The 27,629-nt window shown below is 30.3% G+C and overlaps 4 protein-coding genes across 4 annotated transcripts; 1 reads left to right on the top strand and 3 right to left on the bottom strand.

Annotated features, from left to right (window-relative positions):
* Positions 1-20: 20 nt before the first annotated feature.
* Positions 21-11,211, bottom strand: LOC126838717 (partitioning defective protein 6). The gene is made up of 5 exons (XM_050573374.1): positions 10,966-11,211; positions 10,672-10,897; positions 3,248-3,375; positions 2,896-3,162; positions 21-2,827 (listed from the first exon to the last, which is right to left on the bottom strand). Exons 1-5 carry the CDS (start codon positions 10,990-10,992, stop codon positions 2,558-2,560), a joined length of 918 nt encoding a protein of 305 aa, XP_050429331.1. The 5' UTR covers positions 10,993-11,211; the 3' UTR covers positions 21-2,557.
* A 158-nt stretch (positions 11,212-11,369) lies between these two features.
* LOC126838726 (uncharacterized) lies at positions 11,370-13,220 on the top strand. The gene is made up of 3 exons (XM_050573385.1): positions 11,370-11,699; positions 12,731-12,943; positions 13,011-13,220. The coding sequence occupies exons 1-3, from the start codon at positions 11,526-11,528 to the stop codon at positions 13,152-13,154; spliced, it is 531 nt and encodes a 176-aa protein (XP_050429342.1). The 5' UTR covers positions 11,370-11,525; the 3' UTR covers positions 13,155-13,220.
* Positions 13,169-13,834, bottom strand: LOC126838734 (uncharacterized). The gene is made up of 3 exons (XM_050573398.1): positions 13,673-13,834; positions 13,456-13,608; positions 13,169-13,333 (listed from the first exon to the last, which is right to left on the bottom strand). Exons 1-3 carry the CDS (start codon positions 13,719-13,721, stop codon positions 13,290-13,292), a joined length of 246 nt encoding a protein of 81 aa, XP_050429355.1. The 5' UTR covers positions 13,722-13,834; the 3' UTR covers positions 13,169-13,289.
* A 1,395-nt stretch (positions 13,835-15,229) lies between these two features.
* On the bottom strand, positions 15,230-27,405 carry LOC126847405 (uncharacterized). Its single transcript, XM_050587610.1, has 15 exons — positions 27,193-27,405; positions 26,294-26,479; positions 25,875-26,148; positions 24,939-25,321; positions 24,355-24,520; positions 24,083-24,270; positions 23,735-24,003; positions 23,441-23,628; positions 19,349-19,488; positions 18,825-19,095; positions 17,851-18,233; positions 17,364-17,529; positions 17,108-17,295; positions 15,720-15,988; positions 15,230-15,594 (listed from the first exon to the last, which is right to left on the bottom strand). The coding sequence occupies exons 1-15, from the start codon at positions 27,229-27,231 to the stop codon at positions 15,387-15,389; spliced, it is 3,318 nt and encodes a 1,105-aa protein (XP_050443567.1). The 5' UTR covers positions 27,232-27,405; the 3' UTR covers positions 15,230-15,386.
* Positions 27,406-27,629: the final 224 nt, after the last annotated feature.

The raw sequence follows: 27,629 nt of genomic DNA, 5'->3' as shown, positions 1-27,629 counted from the left end.
ATACAATAATAATAATAAGAACATCGACGATAATCATAAAATAATACATATACATACGTTAATAAAAATAAATAATTATACATACATAATACATGATTTAGGTAATAAATTTATTGACACTCAGTACTTTATAGAGCGAAAAAAAAAAGAGATGTTGGTTTTTACATAATGTGTAGGCTAATAGAATGATAATTTTTCAAAGAATTAATATAAATGTAAATTGGAACAACAATAATAATAATACAAATAAAATATACTCGATTGCGTACATAGAATGTACAGACAAATTAAAAAAAATATTTCTTTCACATTGCAGTAATAGAGAATAAATAAAACTTGATAATCTGCACTTAGGTGTTTGGTAGAAAAAATTATAGCCGTAGTTTACTTAGACAATATTATTATGTTTTAAGTACATATACACCCCAACTACTTTTCACAACATATTATAATAGCTGGTTGCAATATTATACATTAAGAAATATAAATTTAAAAAGTTATTCGGTTGATAGAGATCATACAGAAAAACACCTAAACAATACGATATAAAGTCATGTACGCCAACTGACAAACAGGCAACATTTTTAGTGTCAATAATGTTAATATATAAAACAATTTAAAAGTTAAGACTAGTGGTAAGTCGAATGCCTTATAATTACCACTAGCTAAATGCTCTTTTTCTTACGAGTTTAAGAAATTCATTGATTTAACAATACAACAATTGCACGTAATTAGAAAAATAGGCAAATACATGGCTTATACAGTTTGAATAAGTTTTTACAAAAATAATAAATAAGCTCGTTTGTGTGAAATTTTCAATACAAATATAACAATACACATATAAATCATTTACCAAAAAAACTATACCGTGTTTTTCATTTAAGGTTGGAAAATATATTATATCACAATTGGTGGCTTGTTGTTTTATAACATTGTAGTCTCCGGAAAATTTGAGGAAATTGGAATAATACACGACACTAGTGGCCACACAAAATAACTTAATTTTGTGTTTAATTGGGTGGCTAAAAAGTAATTAAATTTTTTAGCTATTAAATTAAAATACAAATGAAAATTGTTCAAAAATATACTTTAACATTAAAAAATTTCAATAAAAATAAAAGGTAATTATTAGTTTTGTGTACAAACGATTGTTTACTCAAATAAGGAAACTACAGCGGGGAAAAACTATAAACTCTATCACATGAACCCGATTACATTATATTCTATGATCTCATACAATAAACTACAACCTAAAAGAATATAATAAAAAAAAATGTCTATAGTACGAAAAATTTGGTCGAATTTATAACGTAACAATACAAATTTAAATGTAAAAAAAAAAACATATAGGTAAATATAAATTTAAAACTATTAAGATTACAACAAAACACAATTTACTATATGTCAGTTTAATAGATATGTGATTTAATAGTTATGCAACAAAATAAATTACTTTATGTACATTTGTTTTTGGTTTTTTAAGACACAATAATTCCATTAATAATACGTTTGAACGAACATTTTTAAATTTATATAAAATATATGTAGAAAAAATTGTAAATATATTATAATAATGATAAACAAGAAACAATAATAATAATTACTGGACGGAAATGCATACTAGGTGAAATCACATTTCTTTGAAGAAATTTACAAATCAAGTAGTGATTAACAATAATAATAAGAATAATATATGGTTACAAAATTTTTATTTCATCACCAACTGTCTGTCAATGTTTAGTCACAAAATTGCTACAGTGCAGTGTATAAATAAAAACTATTTCATTATGATTTAAACGGTGAAAATGCATAGAAAATGTATGTTAATTTTTAATTAAATAAAACGTTTTAATTTGTTTTGATACGGTTAGGAAAATATAAACGTTTAAACATTATTTAACACTTGTTCTATAATTAAATATTTTAATAGAAAATTAAAACAATTGTTTATTCGAGAAATGTGTTTTTTTATAATGGGATGTCCATATGTAAATACACAAATTTATTTTTACTTTTAATAATACAAACATTTAATTTAAATACTGTGCAACTGAGATCAGAATAAAGAAAGAAACTTTGTTTACACGTGCGCGTTTGATTCCTATAATTTGAAAAAAAATATTTACTATTATTTGACATGCAACAATTTTTGACTTATTAAGATAAAAAAAATATGAACAATAATTATTATAATTGTCATTGTCATAACAGATATTCAAACGTAAGTAAACTATTTTATAAACTTTAATGTACAATACAATGGTTTTTTTTTTTTTAATACAGACCAAGGTTGTGTTTGTGTAAATTGGCAAACAGTTAAAGTATCGTAAGACTACATTGATAAACCTGTTTTAGTATAGTTATAGAAATTCTGGAAGACATATTCTGATGTAGTGTCTGAACAAAAATGTATATTTTTCTTATAACCGGAATGCTTACAACGTATGTTATTTTAACTTACCAATATTATGTTTTACAATAAAATTGGTTTTATAAAATTTAAGGCACATTTGAAAAATATTTATGAAAAGAACACACCACTTATTACATCATAAAATTATTGATCGGTAGTAATAGTAGTGCAAGTGGAATCATTAGCTGCCTGTAACGTTAGTCCAGCAGTTAAGTCTACTACTTCGTCTTGGTCGTCTTCTTCGGAAGTGTTAACTGTAGTAGCAACACTATGTGTCGATTGCTGGGAGCCGCTAGATAACTGCGAAGTTCTCGACAAGGACCCTCGTCTTGGTGCCGACATTGTAGCCCTCTGATTGGCCGGTTTTACGGTAACAATTAAATTGTGACTGTTGGCCACCATCATGTCGGTTACCTGACAGAATATTGAACGGTACCAGTTAATGGTAAAACATGATATAAATATTATTATTTTTGTTTTACCTGGTCCAAAGTTTTGCCGACCACTTCGATGCCGTTTACTTCTAAGACCTCATCGTTGACTGCTAACAAGCCGGTACTTTCGGCCAGACCTCCCGGCACCAGCCTCGATATGAAGATGCCAGGAACTTTTTCTACACCAGAAGGACTGACTCGAACGCTAGTACCATCTCGGATGTAAAAACCTAATGGGCGCTCAGATCCATGTTTGAGCAGTCGAACCCGCCTGCATGTTTCTGGAACTACATCTACATCTATAATTGCAGATACCTAAAAAAAAAAATATATATATAAATGTAAAAGTTAATAACTAACATAAAATATCATTAATTAAATCGATTGACAAATGCCATACTTGTCGGAAATCCTGAGGATTTGATATCCATAAATGTTTTCCTTTACTGGGAGTTCCGCCTAGTATAGTAGATATTATATTGCGAGGTCTATACGAACCATAGCCGTTCAACTCTTCGAGACTTTCTCCTGGAATGACGGGCACATATTATTTTTGTGAACAATAAGTTTTACTATTATTATAACTCATCCAATTTATCTTAAACCACTTGGCCCATTACTATTAAATGGAAACATAATACAATACTACTTAGTAGTTAATATTATAATGGAAATGTTTTTACTTTATGAGTCAGTCGACATCAAAGTTGTAATAACCAGTTTCACAGGTTCGCATTTAAATTTTAAGAGCCAAAAATTTCACCCTGGGTCTTTTACGTTTTTGACAAGAGAAAATAATAAACCCCAAATATTGTTAATATAGATCAAAAATCAATCTCCCCTAAGATTTACACGAATATTCCGCAACTTATTTTAAAACAACAGTCCCGTTAAGGTTTTAAGCAAAATTCACAGTTACTTTCTTAACTAAACAAATTGTTTTTTTATAATATTAAATATGTTTTTCTGAATCGAACACATTATCAATCCGAATTTTGCATTTAAAAAAGAAAACATCTAATGCTAAAATTTGTTTTGAACTTTTTTTTTTAATGTATACAATGCCTGTCCGATTCAAAACAAAATTTGTATAGTAGTGAGTAAAATGTGCCTTTATAGAACTTTATATGGACTCTCATTTTAAAACGCTTTGTGGTGTGTGAACCAAGGTTACTATTGTTCCACATCCGTCTTAACCTCCTGTACAACGTGTTTATAATTACAATCGAATCAATGTAATTTTAGAATTGTACACCTTGTTATAGGTGTGTATGTTTACAATGTATTAAACTGTGTACATTATCGTTAAAATGCGTTAAAAACACGAATGTTTACACGGGCTACGATATCGGCTTTCAAATCAAATAAATCGTATGGTTAGATAAAAGAAAAATTCAATAGTTATGCCTAATGTTCGACTTATACTGTTTCCTCGTGATTAGTCGACAGCCCGGAAACGAATCCAATCGGTAAACGTCACCAAGGTTCCAACGTCTGCACTAGGACACTAGGAAAACACCACACAGGCCACAGCCGTTATTTTAGGTGTAAAACAAGCTATTTATTTTCACTGGTAGTCGGCCAAGTTTTAAAATGTTGAAAACATCTAAATATTAAAATCATACTTATACGCCGTGGGTCTCTACAAGATTGTTTTTTACGATTTGTTTAAAATACCTACACATTTTTCGGTTTTTAATTACATTAGTAAAAACGTGTTTAATTAAAAGGTAAAACAAAACGACGTAGTAAAGTATTGGTTTTTAAGTTTCAATAAAATGTTTGTACGACCGCTACAGACAACTTAGGATGGACCAATAATGACGATAATACGGTAGTCTGAGAAAAAAAAATGAACTACCAATTAATGATCCTCATTCTATACATATAAAAGTACACTGGAGTTCAATTATTATATAGAAACAATTTCTTACAACAAACCCATAATGTATTGCGTCTTTTTAATAGAAGAAGACAATTTAAGAGAATATGACTTGGGTATCAAATATTGTAATTTCACAGTCAGCAGCGTCGCCTGTATCTTCACATCGAATGACAACGAAAAAAGTCCTATAATTACGTATTTGGTATAATTGGTACTCATTAAAAAAAAAAAATTTAAGTTTAAACATTTCTTAAAAAGTTTATATTCTTGCAATAATGTTAAAATATTGTATGGAGTAGTTTAATTAATAACCAAATTGAAATATTTTATAACAAACCGACAGCAATCCTGAAGTGTTAAACTTTAAATAATAATTAAAGTGATAACATATTACAAAAAAAAAATACATTTTTAGATAGTACATTTTGTTGTTATTATCAAGTAAAAATTTCAATTTCCCAGGTCTAATTTGTAAAATTGATTTTCGACGGCGTTTTTTTGGATTTCAGACGGGTGTCTAAAACCTAATGAGGAAAAAATCAACGTCCTCCCGAGTGTAGCGCAACACATTCTATTGCCGATAACATGCATCTGGTTGAGTTTTTTTTTCAAATAAATAAACATCAATAACATTATTATTTCGTTTTTACTTTTGAGGTGAATAATTGATGTTATACCGATATGGAATACACACATCAACAGTCACCGTACATACATACTCATCTAACGGGCGGCCCCACTACCAACTCTCCACATAATATAGTTTTTTTTTTATTTTCTACTGAGTACGCCTTGGAACCGTAAACTACCTGAGCCGACCGGCGTTTTAACGACTTGGACGTCTCCCAAGTGGATCGTCAAGTTGTTTCCAAAGAAGCCGGCCGGCACCGCTGTTAATCAGACCCGGTGACCATAATAATATCATTGTTGTTAGTAGTATCATAATGTGATATTATATTAAACCGACTGCTCCAGTGAAATGGTGTAACAGAAAAAATTAAAAAATACTACAGTACACAGTATACTGTATAAACCTAATTTAGTCACCAATGAAAAATGAGAGAGACAAATACACTTTTCACTTTAAAAATAACACATCATGAAATATGATCATTTTCATCACTGCAACAGTTAAATGTTGCATACGGGGTGATCTATTTAACGTAAGACATACAATATCTCTTAAATTATTTATTTAAACTTTAAACAAAAAAAGTTAAGTAGTTCATGTTATTTAAAAATATAAGAAAATTACCAACTATTTACCTTTTTTTTTTTATATTTCCAGAGCTTTGGCAACTTTCAAAACTTAAATGATGACGTATGTATTCAATTAATTTTTTAATTATTTTTAATTTCAAAAATTAATAATCTTAACCATTAATTTAATGCGTTTAATAGCAACTGGAAATTGTCTAAGGTTTTTATAAACTGTAGTAAATGAAATATTTGTTTAAAATGTGATTCAGACTAACAAATAAATATTAAAATTCATATTATTTAGAAATCTAATGTTATGGGTCAAAACTAACGCACCTGTTTAAACCAAACGGGAAAAACGAAATTGATTTTCAAAAAAAAAATAATAACGAAAAATATCAAAATGAAGCGCGATACTTATACAAAAAAGGTTAAAGCCATTATATAAGCAATTTATATTCTTACTATACGATTTAATTATAAGTTAAAACAACTAAAATGCGTTTCAAAAACTTATAAAATTATGTAGATGACACAAGCTTCCAATGGGTAGTAGGCACAGGTTCTAAGCGGAAACTTCCCGCTGTAGGATTGTGCTGTTACTTAAATCGTTCACTTTTTTTGTAGTAGTATAGTCGTCAGGGTTTTAAATTTTGGAATAAGTACAAAATAATAATAACATACAATGTTTACCGTTGGTATTTTGTTCATATCTCAAATAGATTTATTTGTATTAATTGTTAATAATTCCCTTTTTTCTGTTTTTAATTAAATTTAATTACGGTATCAAAAAAAAACCGACGTACTACGTCATATATGTTTTTTTTAAGTGCCAAAAATTGCTTATACTATAACCCTTTAAAAATATAGATAATTTAGGACAATTTTGTTATAATCAAATCTAACAATTACCAATAATAGAATGGTGGCCTACTAAAAATATTCATCTCATATTACATATTTATGTTCAAATATTTTTTCCTCTGTATCGTTGAGTATATTTTAAATATTAATTTTCGCTATTAAATACTAATTACTTCATTTATAATTCTTATAACATTGTGTGTATTTATTTGAATTCTAAATCAAGTAAATTTAATTGTGTTCGCGCTGTTTGATCATTTTCACTTATTCTATTTTAATAATCTATATTAATAAATAATAAATTAGTGGCCCCTTGACTCTTTAATTCACCCCCACTGTTGTGCAACACAAGATTCATCGACTTTTCAAATAAATAAATTACACGAGCATTAAATGGGTTTTATCTTTTTCTTTAGACACTTGAAACACACTAGAGTATTTTACGTATTATTTCTAAGTACTATATTAAAACAATAATGTCGCTTTCACAACGATTAAGACGTCGATAGTCCACCGGGTCGATTTGTTATAATAATAATAATAAATAATGACAATAATTCTCGTTATAATAGGGTTGTTTGTTTTTATCGGTCAATCACCCGGGACAGGCGCCAGCGTTATTACATATCGACGGCCATTAAAAAACGACGTCGAAATTGAACAAAACATTTTTTTTTTTATAAAACCAAAACGGGTAATTCTGTGATTTTCAGACGTTTTCTATAGGCGGTTGAAAGGGGAGGGTTTGGCCGTTTGGGCGACGACGGTTAAACGGATCGGATTACTGACCGCTCAGATACAAACGTGTGTGTGGTTTTTTTTTATCCTTTTATGAAAACGATGATAAGTGATAACAAACAATAATATTATTGGCTCGGAGGCCCCGTGTGCGGATCGTTAAAAACAGGTTTTTGCCAGTACCCATTGTTTACACAATGCGCGTTTCCGGTTTTTTATTTTCTCTGCGGAAGAGGAGGAAATCATAATATAATAAATAGTGTCCGTAGTGTATACAATAATCAAAAGGATCAAGTTTGTTGACGTACTCGTGTCTATCTTGGAAAACGAACAACCATAACACTGGGATTTTCATCGTCAATATGGTCAGGGACGCAATTGAATTTCGTTAAAAACCTAGGGGGCTTGTCCAGCGGAACTCAATGTAAGGATCGTATATAAAAATTGTTGGTATACTGAGTATATACCCAAGCTGCCCTCTCCTATGCTTATTATAATAAAAAGATAGACAATGTCGTGGAAGATCGTCATCGTGTTCACCGCGATAATAACTATATTACTATTAAAGCAGTGACGCAACATCAAGTTTGTTTCTGGTGTGCAAGACAAGCCGTGACTCATTCCAGATTTATCGCCAGACGTTCATTACAAATACACATTCACACAAATGTTTTCATTACAACAACAATAATAATAAGAATAAGACGATCGTCCGTATAGATTAGACTGATCGGTACTTCAATTTTTTTTTTTTTTAATCAATAATTATTATTTTCATTAGAAAATAATCCAAATGAATTAGATAATCGTATAGTTTAATTAGGTATTATTGAAAACAAAACTCAATACTCGTTCGTAGACGAAGTGTGTACCACAATAATTTTATACGAGAATCGCCCTTGAAAGCGAGGCAGCGCTAAATAATATTTTATTTTCCTCAATCCAATTAAAATTCCTGTTAAACGCCTGTTAAATAATTACATGGTGTACTAGCAAATGAAATGTATTCGTCACCACGAATTAAATCTTTTAATTATCCATACGTTTTACGAAATTGTATCGTTTATCTTATACCTACCATAAGAATTTGTTTTATTTCGGGTTTCCCAAGTCATCATTTACATGTATTTAAAAAAAAATCATTACTGTGGCGAATTCTCCTCTCTAATAGTGCGATATGGGAAAAAAAAATCATAATAGCTTAATCCCACACAAAAAACGTCTTGAGCATAATATTTGCATACAATTAACAAACAAGCTGCCCACAAATTTTTTTGATATCAATGGTTTTGAATTTGTTAAATAAATAATGCTATAATAGCTCAGGTTTTTGCACATTCATCGTGGTTTAAGCGAACCAATATAGAAACTACAATAAATGCCTAAATAGTAATAGCTACTTCTCCTTTTTTGATGAGTGTCAACTACAATATAAAAGGATGTAATTTTTCAAATCATTGAACAGTGACCAAAGTGTTTGTGAACACTGTTAAAAACTATTAGTTGAATTACAATGCTATTCTAGTCGATCAATTTAAAATTTTAGTGTTTAATAAATAAAAATCCTGATTCTTTGTATATTAAGTAAGTCAAACAAAATTTTATATATACTTAAGAGTATAGGAGAAGATATTCCATTGTTTAGTCAAATTATTTGGGACCAAATACAACACAATCAGCTACATGACACATAAATCCCTAGTTTCCCTTTTAGGACTGAGGTTTTTTTATATAGAAAAAAAATAATGCACGTTTGTTCCAATTTTGTAGTTAAGCTGTGTGAGAACATTGTAAAATAGCCATTGTGTTTAGGTCTTTTTGTACTGGAAATCAACAGGAACTCCGCCTCAACACCTGCCTGGTGTAATTCAATGGTTCTCAGAACAACAACACCACTTGTTTATGAATAATTATTGTTTATCTAAGACAATAAAGAGAATATGCGGGCATGAGTAATGCTAAGAAACTACATCAGGGAATTGAAACACGATGCTGGAGTACACTGAACCTTACACATGCAAATTCTCGTAACTAAATTTGATAGGTGACAAAATAAAAAAATATTTAAAACAATTAGTTTTTAATAAACTTAACTCTTTTGACATATTTAAACAGTCAATAGACGATAGTAAAGCCATTCCATTGTGAATAATTATAAAACTAAAATCGTTAAAACACATAAAGTTTTGACGTTCATATAAGAATTTGTGTAAAATAGATACATAATTTAATTACTTTATGAATTCAATTATTAAGTCTTGTATCACCATATTAAAATATTCACATTTTAAAACTTCATTTTCCTTATGGCATTAAAAGCAGAATGGCTTAGTACACATCAAGTAATTAATAAATCACCAATTAATTATTTAAATACAACCGTAAAATATAAAAATTCTACCGGTTATCCTTATAATTTAAAAACCCTCAAGAGATAATAGGTATACCTAGTTTTTATATGTAACGCTTACAAAATGCTAATTATATTAGCACATTATTAGTGTATGCATCGGTCACAAATAAATAAATGTACATTATCATAGTCAAAAGTGTATAACCTTGTCATAATAGATCAAAGTAATTTATAAATTGTGTCACCTAATGAAATTTTTTTTTTAATTGCTTTAATTACTATTACAATTTTCTAAAGATTGCACTCCTAATAATTATTTTTAATGTGGTGAGATTTTTTTTTTAAGCAATATAGTTCTTTGAGAAAAAATAATTTTTGTGTAACACCTAGACGTGTTAACATTTAAATAAATATAAATAAATTGACGTATATATAGTGTAGTTATTAATCATTTATCACATTAAGACTTTTGAAAGCAACTAATTTGGTATTTAGATCAATATGTTAACACAGTTTAAATTTGTTTAAAGGCCATTATTAGCAATTCAAAATATTTGTTTCAGATTAATTGTACAAACTATAGTTTGACATACTTGTGCTACAAAGGAAAATCAAAGATTCAAAGTATATCTTTAAAGCAATGGTTGAAAGAAACTACACAAAAAAGGTTTCAGCAGTTCAACTGAATCAAGTTTTAATAGAATACAACTGAGGTTTAAATCAGGAAAATAGTGTGACATTATAATAACGTTATTCAAAGTTGAATATGTTTTAAAAAACGAACCTTTGCGCTGTATGATTATCCTCAACAGCGGTTTAGCCGTCAGCACTGCTCGTCCAAGATTGTCGTCGTTGTTTATCGGTAGTAAATCACCATCTTTTGGATCCGTGTAGGACAAGACAAACGGTACTTCGACCAGCTTGTGTAGGCGCTCGACCAGACTCCTGAAGTGCTCGTAAGTGCCGACATCCGTCTTAGGCAACGATATGCGACGGAACTCGGCGTCAAACTGTAACCAATGTAAAAAATGATTAACGATCAGAACGCAAGTGGTGTACGGTGGAGAAGCGCACATACTTTGCTTTTGATCTCCAGTTTGGCCATCGTCGGATCAGCTAGTAAGTTCCGGACGTAAACCGCCGGCTGACCCTGTCATTACCACCGCCAAGTAGGTTTCGTCGGCCGTCCAACAGCAGCTCACCGGTTCACAAACACCTGTTGCACGATGTCATCACTGTGCACTCGGGGAAAAAAAAGGCGTACCTCAACTCGCACTTCGCAGGGACATTACACGACGAACTTCGAGAGCAAAATACTGAAAACACGTAAAACGTTAGCGCGATGGCGGTGGGGGACTGATAAGGGCGCGGGTACAGTGTGGCAACGATGACAACGCCGCAAGTCCCATCTGGTCGGTATCAGTCCAAGTGGAGAGAAACCCGCACTGGAAGACTCGGCTGATAAGCGTTAACTGATAAGCCCGGCATAAGTTTCCCAGACATTGCAGCTGGTTGTGTGTTGACTGATAAGTGACCGTCCAAGAATATTAGAGTCCCTGCTACAACCTGCGTCCTGCTGTTGTACTACCTTTATTTAAGTGAAAATTAAAAATTGGCCTTGAAGTTTTGAAATAAAATATGCCGCCCAAATTAATAGGCAGGACCACGAACATCGCCGGCAAGACGCTGTGGGAGATTTGTGGTAATCTGAAGAACGGCGGGATCGGTCGTTTAATAACGAGAAACAGCCTAGATCGGTATGATGAACCCAGTTTCATCAGAGTGCTCGACGTCCAACCCACCGCTCAAATTGTAACGTATTTAACTTACTTAAATTGCGTTTCTACCATTTATTATAAATAGCCTTAATAGTACTACTGGGGTAAAACTTAAAATGTCTCTTTAGATAAAAATAGTATATATTTACTTTAACGAACATAGATTTTTTTGCAATGTATATTTACAAAATTATAGTTTTTATGCTGATGACAAGTCTGTAGTCAAAAATGTTATGAACATTTCTCATCAATAGTTATAGCTACTTATATTATCTTAACCAGGTGATATCTGGTAGAGTACCTGAAGACCTTATATCACATAAAATAGTTGTAACATAATAAAAGTAACAAAGTATGTAATACTGTGTATTAAATGTAATATTAAAATGTAACGACGTAACATTTTTGCAACACATAAAACATTTCCATTACGTTATGTGTACGTGAAACAAATCGCGCATTACAAAATTTCTTGTTAAATTAAATAAAAATAAGTTATTATTTTAAAATTAAATAAGAAAAATATTTTAGTTTCATGTTAAGTACTGAAGTTTTTAATTTTTATTAACATCAGCCTTAACTCTTTAATATTAACTACTTAACAAAAATGCAGTTTCTTTAAAAAACCACAATAAAGTAATTTTATAACTTTTTTGGAAAAAGGGAACAGCAATTTGTTACAATTATATTAATTAAGTAACCTTAAAGTAATTTAATTTCTAGTAACAGTAATTTCAATACATTTAAAAATTAACATACCCAAACATACATTTTTAAGCTTTTTAGTTTTTATTTTATTTAATAATTAAGTAAATTATTTAATTTTTAGAATATAAAAATTACAATTTTTTGTTACCAAATAATATTGGGTGTTCAGATGGTGAACAACTTTTTAATGTTATCCACATTATGTTGTAAGGGAGAACTTTATTTGGGTTTTGATTAAGTAAGAGTACATTTTACCATTTAGAATATTAATATTACAGACCTTAACAAATAGTAAAATCACCGACAACTGTTAAAAATGATTTTTTTTACATGCAAACGTTATCTCATTATTTATAGGGAGATTCTCTTAGAAAAATGATTGTTCATGCTGAAAGAATATTCCGTGGAAAACGTTACACAGAACCTATAGAAATATATAGTGTCTCATACAAACCAGATTATCGCCTGATACCTAAAGATGAAGAACAGTTATGGTGGGATCGATTGGCTAACTGTAAACCACGAGTAAAACTCGTTCCAGGATTATTTGAAATGCCACCACTTATGAAGGTTTGTAGAAATTATTTGATTCAAAATTTAATTATAATCATATATTTTACATATTTACTTTCTTTAGTTGGCACTACAACGAGATGACAAAAACATTAATACTACTCTATCATTAGAGGTCCGATCGGGACGTGACAATGTCGCTCAAGCAGATTATACAAAATATGCAACTTATCAACCAAATTATTTCAAAAATCAAACAGATAGTTAATATTAGCATTGTAATTATTTGTTGTAAAATTTTTTATTGAATATTAGATATTTATCTTTACAATCACTTTGTCTCTTTAATATACTACATTATTGTTAGATATCGCTGATTTTTACAGTAAAAAAAGGTAGATGTTTAATCTTTGATGAATTTTACTCTGGGATCGTCGGGTCGGTAAACTGAAAAAAAAATATTAGAACATAAGTTATAGAACAATAATATTAATGTTGTTGAGGCATTGGTTTTTAAGTGCCATAAAGTAAAATAAAACGTTGAAATTGCAAATTGCAATAATACTTACGAGTATACTCCAACTTGTATTTCTTATTCATTCCATCTCTCTTATTATATTGGTACGTTTGGTACAAGATGAGGCCCGTTCCAAAAACGCAAAAAGGTAAACTTAACATAATCAATGGCATTTCGTGCAAGCCCTGTCTTAACATGCCCTTGACTATACAAATGATATATAATGAATTATTATTGTTTCAAGTCTAATAATATCCATTGTTACTTACTGCCGGGTCCATATTTTTCAGGATTAAGTATTGATTCTGGTAATTTCATTTTGAACTTTATTATCCGACAAGTTTTTTATGTAAATTAAATATTGAACATCAAAGTTTAAATCGGTAGTCGAGAATTTTTTTTCAGGTGATATTGTGATAAGTGAAAAATGCAAAAATTCTCACTTAACTTATGGGGTATCACAAATCCGAAGAAGATGAGACTTGGAACTCATGGAAAAACAAACCATATTATTCATGGCGAAAACAAAGTTAAATTGATAACGGTGTGTTCACTATCATATTTACATTATTCAAATTTAAAAAATATAGATTCATATTTTGTGCTGGTTAATGTTGTGTTTGGACTAAAAAAATAAGTTTTCAATTACTTGGTATAAACCTAATGAACTTTTGTCTTAAGATATTGTTTAATATCTTAAAATATCAAACATGGTCAATCAATGTTCAACAAAAACGTGCACAATCATGTATAAAATAATTGTGGTTTTAATTCATAGGTTTGTAATAACAGTTGCTGAACTACGTGACTTTGAAACCCGACTGATGTCAGCAGTATACTACTTAGTCGGTACAAATACTGGAACCACACATTTAGCCTTATTATCATTAACAACCGGTATCTACAATCCTCATGCGTTGTTTAGTTTTCCAGACGACAAATTAAATATCAACCACAAAATAATATACCACCAATTGTCCCCGTAATTTCTGATATTCAAATATTAAAACCTAAACCTATCGCTGTAGTGCGCCCAACCCCAGCTCAAAATTAAAAACATATAATTTTAATAACATTAGTGGCATTTATAATTAAGATTAGCTAAACTTATTCTATAATCTGAACAGTAATAAAAAAAAAAAAAGAAGGAAAATATATGTCTTTATAGATTTCAATACTATTTTACTTAACTGTTATTGCACAGTTAAGTTTAAGAACAAAAAAAAAAATGTATAAAAGAGACAATTTTTTTTTATAACGAATAAGTATTCTACTCCTATACCATGTACTAACTACTCATGTGCCATCTATACAAATCTTACAATACATGTAACTATGATTATATTTAATGTTAATCCAATTTATTCATATTGTATTAAATTTAAACTATATGTTAATACTATGTATAAAGCATTATATTATAAAAAATATTAAAATAACATGCGTAACTAGAGTATCGCATCAATCTAGTAAATGTAATAATTTATATATGTTACAGTTCCATTCTAGATATACCTTCGGTCTAATTATCAGACCTTAATTCCTAAAACTGCTTGATAAAGTGAAATAAAGAGAAAATTCTCCTACTAGGGGCAAAGGGTTTATGATATTTTTTTGGTTTGTCATTGTTTATCGGTAGTACTATATGTCATACTAAAATAAATCGGAGACCAGGTTTGGATCCAGAAAAAAAATGCTTAAAACTTAATTTTTAGTAATGGATCAATGAACTTACAATAAGCGCATTCAGATTGAAACCATTTGGTGTTAATCGTTTTTGGATATAAAAATAAAAGTTTAAATTACAACAAAATATAATCTAAAAATAATAAATAAACTGTACTATATACTTATTTATTATATACCTAATAAATAGCAAATACATAGATACCTATTCAACCACTGGAATTAAATATTATACACGTCACCCTGGGGTTTACAATATTGTACAATTAAAAATGTATACAACAACTACGTTCATAATTAAAGTTCAATTTTTTTGACTGATGAGAGATTTTCTTTTCGAAGTTTGTTAAGTATCGGAAGTGTATTCCAAAAATTATATTTATTTTCAAAACTATTTTCAATCAATTTCGGTTTGTCCGAATCGATTAAAAGTAACTTTTTCTTTTTAGTCGAATGGAATATCGGCCAGACTGAAGTGTTGTTTGTTCCGTCAACAGTAGGCTCGCTTAAATAAAAGATACAAATTAATAAGTATTTGTACGGAGGAATAATAAATTAACAAAACTAAAATAATGTAATTAAAATTGTTTTTAAAAACATACAGGTAAATTTGTTGTTACCGTTACGTACCTGGATGAAGCAAACTTGGTCCAAATATCGATCATCAGCCTCGACACTTGGCTGTCACGTTTGTTTAATGGGGTTGAATTCAGTTTTTTCATTTTGAATAAACTGTTAAGTTCATCACCGTGCGTGACTCCCAATGATTTTCTACATTCTCCGTATAGTTTATTGAATGAAAATTCATTTTGATAACTATACATATAAAAATACACCGGTGATGCCAATTGATTGGCCATTGAATGATGGCATCGGAGAAAACTTCCGTCAGTCACCATCTACAACATTGTTTAAATGCATGAAATGTACCAAAACGCATTTAATTTTACAGATACTTATCCATACAACTAAAAAAAAATATTTATTTTCTAATTATAATTTTCAACTAATGACAAAATGCAAAAGGCAGATACTATCATTTAATTTGCCTATCATGGGTCCAAAGGTAAAATCACCTAACAGCACAAAAATTGAAACACGAGTTTTCCAACATGTAAATGCACAAAAGGTTTATTAAAAAACTTCGGATAAATGTATTTACAGAAAAGAAGTCTTTTATTTATAAGAAACTATGGTATATAACCTGTTTTACAAAATTAAAATTAAAAAAAGATTTAAAAAAAAATTGCTGTAAGGTAAACCACTTTACAGCAACTTTTATTTAATTCTTTTTTGTATGTTGATTCTGTAAAAAAAGGTTATTTACCATGCTTACCTGTAAACAAAAATTTAAACACATGTAATATAATATATAATACGTAAACATACATTTTTATCGTATATATTTTATACCTAGTGATCCCTCTGATGTAAGCCACTCACAAGAATATTTTGAAAATTATTTTTTTTTCTATACTTTTAGGTACACAGTTTAGTCTCTACTACATTTTTTTTGTAATTATTAAATGTTTACCTTCATTCTTTATAAGTAAAATAAGTGTGAAATTCCTTTTTTCAAAATGACAACACACGTTTTTAATACCATAAATATGTAGAAATATTTTTTCAGATAATGTTAGCGTTTGAATTTTTAATTTGCATCAATCTGTTTGTTTGCTATGACTTTGCAAATATATTACATTTCCCCTTATAATTGTCACATGTCCTTCGGTTTTCCAGAATGAAAGGAAAAAAGGGGAAAAAATAATTTTAAAAATATTCATATTTTCCGAGAAATCAGTGTTTTACATAAAATGGATCACCCTTAATTATTTATTGTAATATGCATTAGTACTATTAAGTATTTATCTTTCCTTTTCTTCTCTTTTTTTCCTGAAGAAATCTATGAATTTAATAAGAAAAATCAACCGATTTTCATCACATAATAATATATGATCATTAATTTTGGATTAAAAGTCTAATGAGTAATGTCAACTGTCGAAATCAAATAACGTTACTTCTACAGTGTGTGAGTGGGTGTGGTCCTCTATTTTTCCATTTGGATAATAATGCTTCAGCAACCGTTGGCCGATAACTTCCAAATCCTGATGTTCTGTATATTGCTTATAATTCATCATGACAGAATTTAAATTACTAAAATTCTTTTGAATTTCCTGATACATTACTGAAGTCTCGTTGTATATGTCTAAACAGTTAAGAGAAGACCATGTTAATGTCAACTCAAAACAGCAAGAAAAGTACAAGTGAACATACCTGCAGCGATCATTCCACCTTCACCAGAGTTATAACCCATTAAAACCGGCACAAACGATTCTTGTTTAAAATCTAACATTTGATGGCGACATAAAAACGCATTACCGTCTGAATCACATCTTTCGGAAACAGGCGTGAACACTGTAGTCGGATAATGGCGAAATTCCTGTTATTATTTAAGATTTTAAAATCGTTAACATTTTAAATATAAATATACATTATTGTAGAACATCATTGAAGACATTGTGGAATTTTTTCCTCAAATTCTTAAATATTTACACTTTTAAGTAATTCCTCGCTTGACATAAACACTTAATGAAATATATATATACTATTTAATGTATCATTATTTGTTACAATTACACGAAATGGGTGAGTTTCATTATTAAAACATTCGCTTCGTGAAAAACAGTAGGTACTAAAAGATATTGGCTAATTGCTAAACACATAAAATATAACGAATTCAAAAAAAATATTTCCGGCTTACTCTAAACGTTTGCGCAACTTCGGTAAAGAAATTAGCCGGAAGTTTTCGAAGACACCTTAACGTATCTTCGGCGTTGTGTGCGTCACATTGTGCTTTTTTCAATACAGTCTCTGCCCTTTGACGTGCCAGGCCAGGCATGGTCGCACCAAAAAGACATAGTGGATTTCCGCTTTGCATTATGGCCTTGTTAAATAGACCTTTGCTCATCGGCGATAATAAGTGATAGCCCACCGAAACTCCACCGGTACTTGCGCCGAAAATTGTCACTTGATTAGGATCTCCACCGAACTGGGCTATATTTTCTTGGACCCATCGCAACGCCATTACTTGGTCTTTCATTCCGAAGTTTCCCGGGATTACGTCGTCTTCGGTACTCATATAACCTGTATAGCGTTTAAAAAAAAAATACTAATTTAATTCTAGTCGTTATCATAATAACAATGTCTAATATTATGATCAAACTGCGTAAATTAATTTCGATTGAGATGGTTTAGGCGTGTCAAAAGTAGGAGAAATATAGAAATTTAGTGAAAACGGGTATATGCGAGAGACGGGATTATTTTTAAATGAATAATTAAAATAAAAAAACGAGGGTAGACAAAACAATTAGTGGATATTATGAATAAAGACATGGAAACATGTGGAGTAAACTAGGATAATTTTTCAAATGGCGGATGATATAGAGATTTGAAGGCGAGGTGATTTGACTAGTTGTTAAATAGTTCCTGAATGGTACTAAGGAATAAAATATTAATAAAAAAAAAGAGGTTGGCTCTTTGTACATATATTTGGTATTTCTTTATAGGTAGTTATTGCAAAATATACAAAATAAAATGAATTCAAATAAATTATAACTATCTCTCATGAATCCTTATTTTTGTTCTAGATGGATTTATCCAGGAATCTTCCGTGAATGTACGCCACTCAGGATGTTTTATTATTATGGTTTATGAGTATATTAATATTCTACCTACCTAAGACGCCTAGCCGGTAGTTTATGGTTACTATTACCACGTCTTTGTCCATAAAGTAATCCGGCCCGAACATGTCCATACTACCACTACCCGAGGAGAAAGCTCCACCGTGAATCCAAAACATTACTGGCGTCGACCCTTCAACCTTAGGCGTGTAAACGTTCAAATATAAACAGTCTTCTTGGCTGTTGGGTAGTTTTTTTTGAATACACGCATTGGCTTCGACCGTAGCGTCCAACGTATCATTCCAAGGCTCAGCTTCTTCCGGAGCCTGGGAAAATACATTTTTGGAAACTTTGAACACAACCATTAAGTAAAACACCGATAAAATGCCAATCATTTTTATATTATACTATTGATTTAATAAGCAAAGCTAAGAAAACTTTCAGGAACTAAAACAAAAATGCTTCTGACCACTGCTCCGGGTGGTTAGAACATTTGTTTTTAATCCTGGTAAACGCCTATGGCGTGGCTCATCGGCGTAATATTAAATCAATGATATATTACTTATTGGTGTAATTTACCATAAATCGGAGTGCACCGACAGGCGGCTTTGCATAAGGGATGCCGGTAAACGCGTTGTACAGCCGTCCATCTCGTGATGTCAACTGTTGTCCCTTCAGAGTTCCTTTTTTGGTCTGTATTTCCAATGAATCGCCGTATACTAAATCAATAAATAGCATAGCGATCACGCATAACCAATTAAGGTAAAGCTAAACATAAAAGACAAACCCATCTAATTTGGATACGTGATAAAAATATTACACACAATGGTTTTTTCTTACTCTCTGAATTCATCTCTATAGTATAAAAATAAGTTTACCCAAATTTGGAGTAATTTGGTCAAGTTCGCACAGATTAAATATTTATTTTAGGAATTCTTTTTCATTATATAAACATATATATAGTATTAGAAATGGACAGAATTATTCAGGCGCGTAGAGAGGGGGGTGTTATGGTGTTGTAACACCCCCCTCGGCTGTGTTATGATTTCACATTCCTACAATCTATATTATTGATTGTTATTTAGTAAATAAATAATAGCTGTGTAGCTGCATTATATGTATTCCTTAGATAACATATGATCTATATTGTATTGCAATTATTTTAGACGAAAAAATATAAAATTTTGCTAAGTTATACTTGAAGTAAATATTTTAGATAACACTCCCCCTTTGGAATTCCTGGCTACGCGCCTGGAATTATTAATCCAGGATTACACGGATTATTTTTTTAGTTAATCAAAGTAAGAGGATTACAGGGTTAAAAATAATCCATTAATCTAGTGGCGGATTACAAATATGTCGTCAATCCAGAAAATAGGGATACTTAATAAAAGCAGATAAAAAGTAATTCCAGTTTATACACTCTAGAATATTTTGAAGTAAAGATTAATTTGTATTATACACGTGTTGTAGTTTGTACGAACTTAACGTTCTTGAACATCCTGGGTGACGCAGGATTTTATTGTTTAAATCTAATTTTTTTTTAAATATATCTTTAAATGAATGAACCATTATCAAACTAATGAGGAAATTATTCATAATTGTAACAATCTGTTTTGTTATTAACTAATCAAAAATACCTCCCAGCTCAGCAAAGTAAAAAAATATTAAAATACATTTTTAATTTAAGCCTATAAAATTGTTACTTAAAAAAAAATGTTTAAGATTATTGGAATACAACTAATCTAGTAACTCATAATGTTGAACTGGAATAAAAAAAATCCGTAATCCACAATGCTGGATTATTGGAATAAATGTAAATAAATCCAATATTTTTTATTAATCCCGGATTATAAGTAAACCGCAATACCTTTGTAATCGATTAAGGAATTTTTATCTATTTTACTCATTTCTATGAATTATCTCTAATATTAAGGCCCCTGGATACCGAACGTTTTTTTAGCCAAAACACATCATTATTTGTCCATCGCACAGGCCGAACCAGTGATCCGATGAGCAATCTAAAAACAGATATGAATTTGTCATAAAGTTTACTTGTGATCGGTTAGAGTATTTTAAAAAAACTTAAACTTAACCCTTACCAAATTCGATTTTAAAATTTGAAATTTTATAAAATGTTCAAACGTGTGTTTTATGCGTAGTAGAAATAAGATATCAAAAAAGTACGCTGACCGATCTCAAGTAAACTTCATGAGGAATTTAAATTTGTTTTCAGATTACTTATCGGATCACTGGTTCAGCCTGTGCAATGGACAAAAAAATGTACTATTATATCATTAACTAAAATGGCTTTTACTCATAGACAAAATGATTTAGAATTAAAAATAATACCACGAAGCTTATACAAATTAACCGGTAATTTAATTGACATGGTTTAAATTTTTTAAAACCACTTTTTTCTTAAACATTGCCTATAAAAAACTCCTTAAAAATGGTCGGTATCCAGGGGCCTTGAGCTTTTTAGTTGATATTTTGTATGAAGAAGTCATGTTTTTAAATTATATTACAAAACTAAAACGCAAATAAGTATGACCCTTTTTTTATTTTGAATCCATTAAATACATGTTTAGACATTTCTATTTAATCAATAATGAAAATAAATTATTATCGATTTTCATCATCACACCATACGATATAATTTTACTTTTTTGTAAACAAAAATCAAATATATTTATTATTAAATTTTTTTTTGCTCAATCTGAATCTTTTAGATTTTTCCTTGAACGTCTAGTTATTTTTAAATTACCTCCAAAGTTATAAAAAAATACTGTTTAGTATGTTTTTTATCGTGCTCTAAACGATTGAATAGATTTTAAAAATGTATTACAAATTGAGCTTTTTATTTTATTTTATTTTCCGATCTCAGAATTAGTGCAGAAATAAAATAAAAACATTTTGATTTTTGATTTGCACATAAAACATATTAATTTAAAATTAAAATTAAAAATGATTTACATGCTCAATATGTATAGTACATTATTTTTTACGAGTGTATTATATTGTTAGTTACTGTTTTATACAATTGTGATATAACTAACATTTTACATACTAATTGTCACATAGTTACCATTCTAGGAAAATCATTGTGTAAATTAACTAAAAAATAAATATTCAATCGCTTTGACTAAATATTGGGTCAACTTAGACCCAACATAGAGTATATTTATATACTCTTATACTAAGAGTATATAAATATAAGTAATTTTTTGTTAATTCAATTTAAAATGTACGTTTAAATTACCTTGTTATAATAATAGTGCATCATAATTATTATTTGTACTTAGTCTGTATTTCCAAACCGTTTAGTACCAGCTGTCATCAGTTAACTTGCCGAGCGTTAAGCGTTTCTTATTATTAATCTAATTACATTATAACAATTAAAAATATCAAGTGGTACTATTGTGGTATAGTTAATTTAAAATATATATTTTTTATCTTTAAATTGTAATAAAAAAAACTTTATCGAATTATGATCGTTTAATAAAAAAATAACGTGTATTTTTACGACCGACAACAAGTGTACAACCTTACTATCTATTCTAGTTCATTATATATATATTTGTTTTAATGATAACATTGGAAGGTTAATGATAAATCTAATAGCATGCTAGAGTGGCCATGAAACATATATTTTATGAAATAGTTGACTTATTATGAGTATTGCGATAAGAGGTATATTAATACGCCATATATTTTTATGTTTATTGTTTACTTATTAATGTAGCTAAGAAGATAGCTGTATAATAAGTGCCTATAATATTATAATACAAGGTGCGTCTAAAGACGGCGTCGCACCACCCATTTTTAAGGAGTAAAGTATAGGTAATTTTTTACAAAATCTAAATTTAAAGGTTAAACTGTGATGTGTAATTATTAGTTCAATAACTAAAACTCTATTTTGGTAGTTAATTTATTTTTTGGACTAAACAGCATCCTTGAAAGCGATTCAAAAATATTTTTTCATCTCTACATGTTTAAGCAGACTGAAAATAACTCGCTTAATTTTGGTTTTAGAGTAAAAGCACCCATTATAAAATTAAAAGAGAACAATATTCCGGAGGGTAAGACGGTGCGATTTTTTCATTATTCTAAGTATAACGCTCAATACATAGTTTAGAAATAACGACTATATTAACTTTTTTAAATGACATGGAAGAAATTATTTACTTATTTTGTATCAAAAATTAAAAAATAATTTCAATCAAGCAAGTTCTTTTATATTATTTTGTAAGGCTAGGCATTGCATTATAAATACTTTTTCCTGAAACACTTAACTTAACGAGTTAATATTTTATCACAAAATAACGTTAACATGTCATATTATCTGTATTAATAATACCTATACTTGTTTCCTGTACTTACTACCCCTTGCGGCTGCGGGTGTTTTATAAATGAAAAATATCTCTAAGAAATCGTAACAAAGAGTAATTCTGTTTTTTTAGTAAACGAAAATAGTAAAACATATTGAAAAGGTATATTGAATTAGTATTTTATGTTTTTTTAAATAATTATACTTTCTAGTTAACTTTTAATTGAAATTACTAATTTTCAACTTAAAAAGTTTGATTTTTTTTTAATTAACTTAATATAAATTAGTTTAAAAAAATGGTAATTTTACCGATTCACGTTTTCTCGTTTTTTTTTACCTACTTTTAGACTTATCGCTTATGTTTAACCGACGTAAAAGCGGTAGACTTTTCCAGAAATCATACATGTCTTTTAGTGCGGGATTTCTTGTCAAGATAGGTTTATCTGAAGCCACACGAAGTAGCGTGTCTTGGTGTGCATTGAAAACCGGCCAGAGAGGTCCGCTTTCTGTCCCATCGATAGTCGGTTCACTAAAATGGAAAAACATATTATAATACCAAATGTTAATCTCACAGATGTTAACTTTAATCTCAGTTAACATTTTTAGGATCTATTAAGTTAGTAAATATCACACACCGGATAGTAGCGAATCGGGTCCAAATGTTAATCATCAACCTTGACACTTTAGTGTCTTGTTCGTTGAGATCTTTGGGATTCAGTGCATCTCCCTTGAACAAACTATTCAGCTCGTCACCGTGGGTGACCCCCAAAGGTCTGCCGCAACTTCCGTACAGCGTGTTGTAGGAAAATTCATTTTGATAACCGTACTGATAGAAGTATAACGGCGACGACCATCTTAAAGCCATATCCATCACACAATGATTAAAGATAGCGTCACCAAACATCTTATATTAAATATAATACAAACAGAAATACACGAATAAAACTGAATCACTTTCAATAACTCAAGTCAAAATGATTTACTTCGACCGCCTGAGAATGAGAGTTGTCTTCCAATTTTCCGGATAAAAAATAACGGTCCTTAACGCGTTTGCCGATTTCCTCAACACCTTTCAGTGTGGTGTAACCATTGAAGAAAACCATCGTCGATAATAACCTGTTGAAATCGCTCTCCAGTTCGGGATACAACATGGACGTGTGATTATACAATGCTATAATACACAAAACGATCCAGCGTGAAATTTGAAGTCAAATCTGGTTACTTTGGTTGATACTTGACGATAAGTTTAACTTACAAGTAGCTACCAACCCCCCTTCGTGGGTGTTTAAGCCGACGATGACAGGCACGGGAGATACGATTTCTAATTTTTCCAACGGATGATGACAAAGAAACTGTTGCTGTTTCGAATTACATCGTTCCGCCACAGGACTAAAAATTATCAAAGGGAAACTTTTCCAACCCTGAAATATATTATTGACACGGTCGCCGTTGTCATAAACCGTAGGTCAGTACTTGAAATGGGCCAAAAACTTGAGAGAAGATATTTAAAAAAATCAGTACATTTAACTTGGAAGGTTTCGTCTTTGCTTAAGAAATTATCAACAAATGAACCAATTGACCTTGCATTTTTAGCTCTGAGCTGCGTTAACCCCAAGCGCCTACTATTATACCCGTACTTCAAGTTTCTTCTGAAAAATTTTAAATTGGGATCACGTTGTTTTAAACAACATAATTGAGCGTTGATATTGTAATGTATTAATTTTAAAAAGTAATTAAGGCAACCCCCATATTGCGTCAGGATGATATGAGCCAATGTCCTCTTTCCCAACTTCAAGCACTGACCAATTCTTTATGGAGTCAATACGTAGTATAGCATACCAAAAGTTTTAGCTGAGATTGAATAAAATCACTGGCCGGTAGATTTCTGAGACACTGCAAGATTTCTGCTGAACTGTTGTGTTGACATCCTGTGATTGTGGTTAGAGCTTGAGTATACTCGCGCATTTTTCCAGGCGGGGCCACGGCCCACGGACATAGTGGCGATCCGCTTTGGAGTATAGCTTTATGGAAGAGACCTTTGCTCATCGGCGACAACAAGTGCAAGCCCGAACAACTGCCTCCAGCACTGCCGCCGAAAATCGTCACTTGACTAGGGTCGCCGTTAAACCAACGAATGTTGTCTTTTACCCATCTCAAGGCCATTACTTGGTCTTTCATTCCGTAGTTGCCCGGCAATACCTCGTCTTCGAAACTTAAGAATCCTACAAATGTATTTTACTACGATATTACTTACTATAATAATACATTGAAAAAACTACCATGCGAATAAAAAAATAATAATATTACATTATAGTGAACTTATTTGGGGTGGACGTCAAATGGTAAATCGATTTTGGTCATTTTACATAAATTGCGTAATAGAATGTCGAAAAATTAGTGGGGCAAAATAGGAAATACGTGAATAGAAGTTATAAGTTTACCTATTGACCAAGATCATGTTATTTACAGGGAAAATATCTTTATTGATGAGTCTAAATATGTGACGCACAAAAAAAAACGAGAATTTGAAACTTATTTGATAGCAATTACTAAAAAAGTTTTTTTCGAAAGCAAAATAGAGGATTTGATATTAAGAAATTTCAACTACGCCTGACAGTTGCAATTGAAATTCTAAAGTGGATCGTATTATTATAATGTTTGACGATTGTCTATTATTTTTCTTATTTGTTCTAAGTATATAACGAGTGACTACAAAGTGCGTATCGTAGAATTAATTAATAGTTAAAATCCAAGTTTGACTTAATAACAGCTGACCTAGTGCACCAATTCTGTAGTTCACTGTTACTATCACCACGTCTTTGTCCATAAAATACTCCGGCCCGAATAACGAAGGACCACCATGCCCCGTTTGATATCCTCCCCCGTGAATCCAAAACATAACCGGCAACTTCTTTTTGCCTGTCTTCGGAGTGTACACGTTCAAGTACAAACAGTCTTCGTCGCTTACGTCTGCATCAAGTTGGACACATATTTTTGGCACTTGCGTAGCGTCCAATACATGGTCCCACGGGTTGGCTGGTTCCGGAGCCTAAAACCAGATAGGATAAATCGGTGACTTCACTAAAGTCCGTGGACGGCGCTATCCACTTAAAAAGTCTATTATTTTTCTCTCAACGCGCCGTCCATTTACCAAGTTTAAAACATTTCATAGCAAATGATAATCCGACGTTCACCTTAAATCTTAATTCACCGACTGGTGGCTTTGCGTATGGTATACCGGTAAAAGACAAATAAACTCGACCGTCTCTGGATCGCAGCGTTTGTCCTCTTATCATTCCATTTTCAATTTTCACTTTCGACGCAAACGATCCAAAATTCAAAAACAACATTAAAGCGATGCATAACCACGAAACGATCATCTAAATGCAAAATAACTGTTAAATGTAGCCTGTCATCATTTTAACCTATATATTATCAGACTTTTTAGAACTATTTTTATAGTGATAGTAGAAAGCGTTTAATTTTTCACTTTGCATTATATCGTTTCTTACAAAAGTGAGAAAGTTATTTTTTTCTTTATTTTTAATTTTTTGAATGAGGTAAATGAAAGTTGTGTAAATAACTTTAAAATCAGGTTTAACTTATCCTTCGTTCTTTATTATAAACAAAATTTACACGTAAAAAGGAAAAAATTCGAAAAATCTGCATACATAAACATAGTTATAGTGTATACTTATTTAAAAGTAGGTTAAAGAAAGTAAATTAAGTTAATTAAATATTTTAAGTGGGTTAACTTTATTACTTATTTTATAACTTAATGATAGTTAAGTTAACTCAGTTAAAAAAAATATATTTTGAATAATGTTGTACTATAGTAGTTAAACATTTTTTTTTTTATATTCATTCCAAAGTTATTGCTAGTCAACGTAAAGCAAACCTTTGTTAATCCTCGTTTACTTATATTTAAAACAAAATGTAAAATGTAATCAGCTTATTACAGCTTATGTTTTTTTTAACAAACAGTTTAAATAAATAAATAATTAATATATAATATCCAAGGTATGTTACTATGTGTAGACATTTATTAAAATGATTCAGTTATTGAACTTAATAATATTAAATAAATACTTGCATTAATTACCATTTGAAGTCTATGTAAGTTATCAATCATATGAATATCATAAAAAAAAATCTTATTTTACACATGAACGGAATACTTGCAAACTCAAATATACTTATTAATTTTGTTTTTGTATTTTTCAAGTAACAACATGAAATTAAAAAACTATTAATTGTAACGATTGTAATATAATAATGGTAATTGCATCACTTAAATTCGTTAGTTGGCAATGAAAAATTATAAAACTATATTCTATTATTCGTATTGATTTTCTTCAACACACAACAGCCGTTTTTATATAGAAATGTCTTATCTTAAGCTTTATGACATTGAAGCAAGGTTATCCAGCGACACGGTTAGGTTAGTCGCGCGAAGCCAAGTAAAACAAATACCGTTAATCGCCGTGTGTGCTATACACGAAGTATCGCAATTCCGTTAAACGCGTGTAA

The sequence above is a fragment of the Adelges cooleyi genome, unplaced genomic scaffold, assembly GCF_023614345.1.
Source record: "Adelges cooleyi isolate 19-005CV unplaced genomic scaffold, UGA_ACOO_1.1 ACOO_flye_CR_arks_rails_tigmint_CR_PRNA_108, whole genome shotgun sequence".
NCBI lineage: Eukaryota > Metazoa > Arthropoda > Insecta > Hemiptera > Adelgidae > Adelges > Adelges cooleyi.
Note: the sequence above shows the minus strand (reverse complement) of the source record. Positions and strands in the feature narration are given on the sequence as shown.